The following is a 3,078-nucleotide window of genomic DNA, read 5'->3' on the forward strand; positions in this document are numbered from 1 at the left end:
TTGAATGTTTAATCTGCCAGAAACATATGAGAAGAGCAATCCAATCTGGGATAAGTAGCTCTGAATGAGGCCTGCCTGATTGCTTTAGGCCATGCTGTTTGTCAGTCTTTTAAAATTCAAGTCATTACCAGATGCTGATCTGCTATAATATTGTGATATTTTATCTGATTACACTTATCTGATTGTGCCATATCTGCTATTTGCCTTCCCATTTTTCCATGTATATTAAATGCAGGTGGTTTTATTATTCTGAGAGCTAGAAAGTGTTGACTGCTCTGAATATAAATAGGGATATTATATCATTAACTTGCTCTGAAAGCAGGACCATTCAGTGTGTAAATCACATGCAAGGTACCTAGTGGAGACACAATAAACCATAATGTCTTGAGAGAGAAAGCAATGAGGAAAGGATAAGGAGATAAAAATTTAAGGCATTGTTAAAGAAGGATAATCTTCATAATCCTATTTAGTTCTTTCAAGCTACCATTTGTTGATAATATAACCTTTATATCTGAAACTTTTTTAAGTTCATAAAGAATCTCTTGGGGGAGGTATCACAACATAGAATGTTATCAGTAATAGGATTGCATAAAAACAGGCACACACTCCCATAGACTATTGCTCATCTAACTTAGCAGAATATTTTAAAAATATGATGCTGATCTCACAGAAATACAATTGGACCCCCCCCCCAAAAAAAAATATATTCTGCCTATACCTGGATCCATCTGCTTAGGAAAGATCAGCCAATGGACATTCTAAGAATCAGAGGGGGTACATAGTTCAGACTTAGAAATCTTTATAGATTAGAAGGGTGTAGTATCAATACAATATTCACAGTGCCAATGGTCACTATAAATATACCTGCATAGTGCTCAATCACAAAATATAACAGACTCTCCATATAAAAGGCAGAAGCAAAACATTTATTCAGACATCAGAAAACTGAATCCCAAAACCAGTAAGCTAATTTTGTCATAGTAGTAAATAAGTTAATGAACCATAACAGCACACAGAGCCACAGCATCTTTTAGCCTTCCCAGAAACCAACACAAGACTAATATTTACTCACAAGTCTGTTTCCCTCAGAAGCATCATCTCCTCCCAACCTTGTTTAGCTGCTCTGACTCCCTGTTTCCTATGGGTTCTGCTCCACCCTTCAGCAAACTCCTCCCACCACATGTGCATGTGACTACATTAAGTTTATTAGTGCACAGAGTATATTTTCAAAGCAGGGAAGATCTTCAAATTACCATCACCATTACAAAGGGGAACAATCAAATATAATTTAGGTAAAAAAAAATTGCTTTGTGTATGACATTACCCTTAGAACCTCTGTGGCCTCTCCTACAGCAAACTTGTTAAATGCTGATCCTATTTACTTGAATGAAAAGTTTCAGACATGTCATTTCCTGAGAAATTATATAATAATTTATGTAAAGAGCTGTCCTGACAGAAATAAAATATTGAACTACCTGGGTCCCCTCTTTACATGGACATTCTTAGATAAGCCCTTTCCTCACCAATCAGAGGCCTCAGGAAGAAAGGGCATTTCCAAGGTGTGAGCTCCAGGGTTGAAATGATCTTCCAAGATGAAGATTTCTGGGTCGTGATGGTTCAGCAACTGAGTGGCAACCTAAATAACAACAAGAGAAATTATTGTTTGTACATTTGTTCTTAGGTTACCAAATTCAAAACTGCTGACTTTTATATTAATTTTACTGATGGAAAGTACTTGCCAAATGGAAAGTACATACTTCCCAAAAGGGGAAGAATGACATCCAGTTTGGAGTAATGCATTGCAAAAATTAAGGACCTTGGATAGAACAATCAAAATGGTTAAAATGTTAGAAAATGGGACCTATGAGGAAAAGGAAAAAAAAAACTTTCTTCCCTGAAAATTTTCTTTACCATACATTGAGTGACATGATTTAACAAGCTGTTCAATCACTCTAGCTTCTCATAATAATAGAACTGAAATGATAACAAGTGGCAGATAAGAAGAAAGGGAAGCCTGACATAATAGATGGAAAATCAAGGAAAGTTGGATATTCTCTCCTTTCCTAGCACTCTTTAGAAATGGTCTAGTTGTAATGGTTTATGAGAATAATGGCATATTGTTCAGTAATATGTGACAAATATGAGGAATTCAGAGAATATGGGAGATTTGTAAGAACTGACACAATGCAATATAAATAAAATCAAGGGAACAATATACATAATGACTATAGCAGCAATGGATATGGAAAATCATTAAAAGAAAATAAAACTCTGGGTAATTGGGGGAAAGCCAAAAACATTATAATGGGCTCTATCTAGGGATGAACATTGGGATACTTTCCCAAGAAGGAACCTCATAGGACCACCCCACCACAAGAGAGGAAATATATTTATCCTCAAGGACAGTTAGCATTGAAGGTGTTAGAACCAACATAGAACCAGAAATAGGGCAACCTGAAATACTGAATGATGGTGGTGAATCCAATGGGTCAGAGCAAATACATGACTTTAGACAGAGTAACTCCCACCAAACGATATCCCTTTCTTTCAGCATTGCTTCCTTCATCAATCAATATTTCTTTTTTTTCATTTTTCAAATGCTTCATTAACTTCTGATTTACATCATTAATTTCCGCCAGATTTTGAGTTACAAATTTTCTCCCCGTTTTTCCCCTACCCACCACCCCAAAATAGCAGTCCCACAGGATATCCCCTGCTCCAACCTGCTCTCTCCCATATTTTCTCCCATACCACTTTCGACTTTTCCAGTAGGGCATGGTGGATCTCTATGCCCCAGTGCCTGTATATATGATTTCCCAATTATATGTAAATTAGTATTAATAATATATATATATTTTAATATTTGATTTTAAAACTTTGAATTTCAGATTCATTCCCTTACTCCCTTGTCACCCACCCTTACTGGGAAGATAAGCAGTTCAGTATAGGTTGTACATGTGTAGCTAATGCAAAACATTAACATAGTAGATATAGTGTAAAAGACTGACTATATTTCCCTCCCTCCTATCCCACCTCCCACTTGTTCTATTCTTTACTTTGATCCTGTCCTTTTTCAAA

General features: G+C 36.1%; 1 protein-coding gene across 2 annotated transcripts in view; it reads right to left on the reverse strand.

Annotated features, from left to right (window-relative positions):
• Nucleotides 1-905: 905 nt before the first annotated feature.
• CAAP1 (caspase activity and apoptosis inhibitor 1) overlaps nt 906-3,078 on the reverse strand; it is a 103,890-nt gene continuing 101,717 nt past the window's right edge. For both annotated transcript variants that reach the window (XM_069090385.1, XM_069090395.1), the window contains one exon: nt 906-1,636. In XM_069090385.1, coding sequence (XP_068946486.1) covers nt 1,536-1,636 — 101 coding nt within the window. In that variant the 3' untranslated portion in view covers nt 906-1,535. The remainder of the gene's footprint in view (nt 1,637-3,078) is intronic.

This window comes from Petaurus breviceps, unplaced genomic scaffold (assembly GCF_028583685.1).
Source record: "Petaurus breviceps papuanus isolate PSGF00001 unplaced genomic scaffold, PetGlider_PUasm1.0 125, whole genome shotgun sequence".
Taxonomy (NCBI): Eukaryota; Metazoa; Chordata; class Mammalia; order Diprotodontia; family Petauridae; genus Petaurus; species Petaurus breviceps.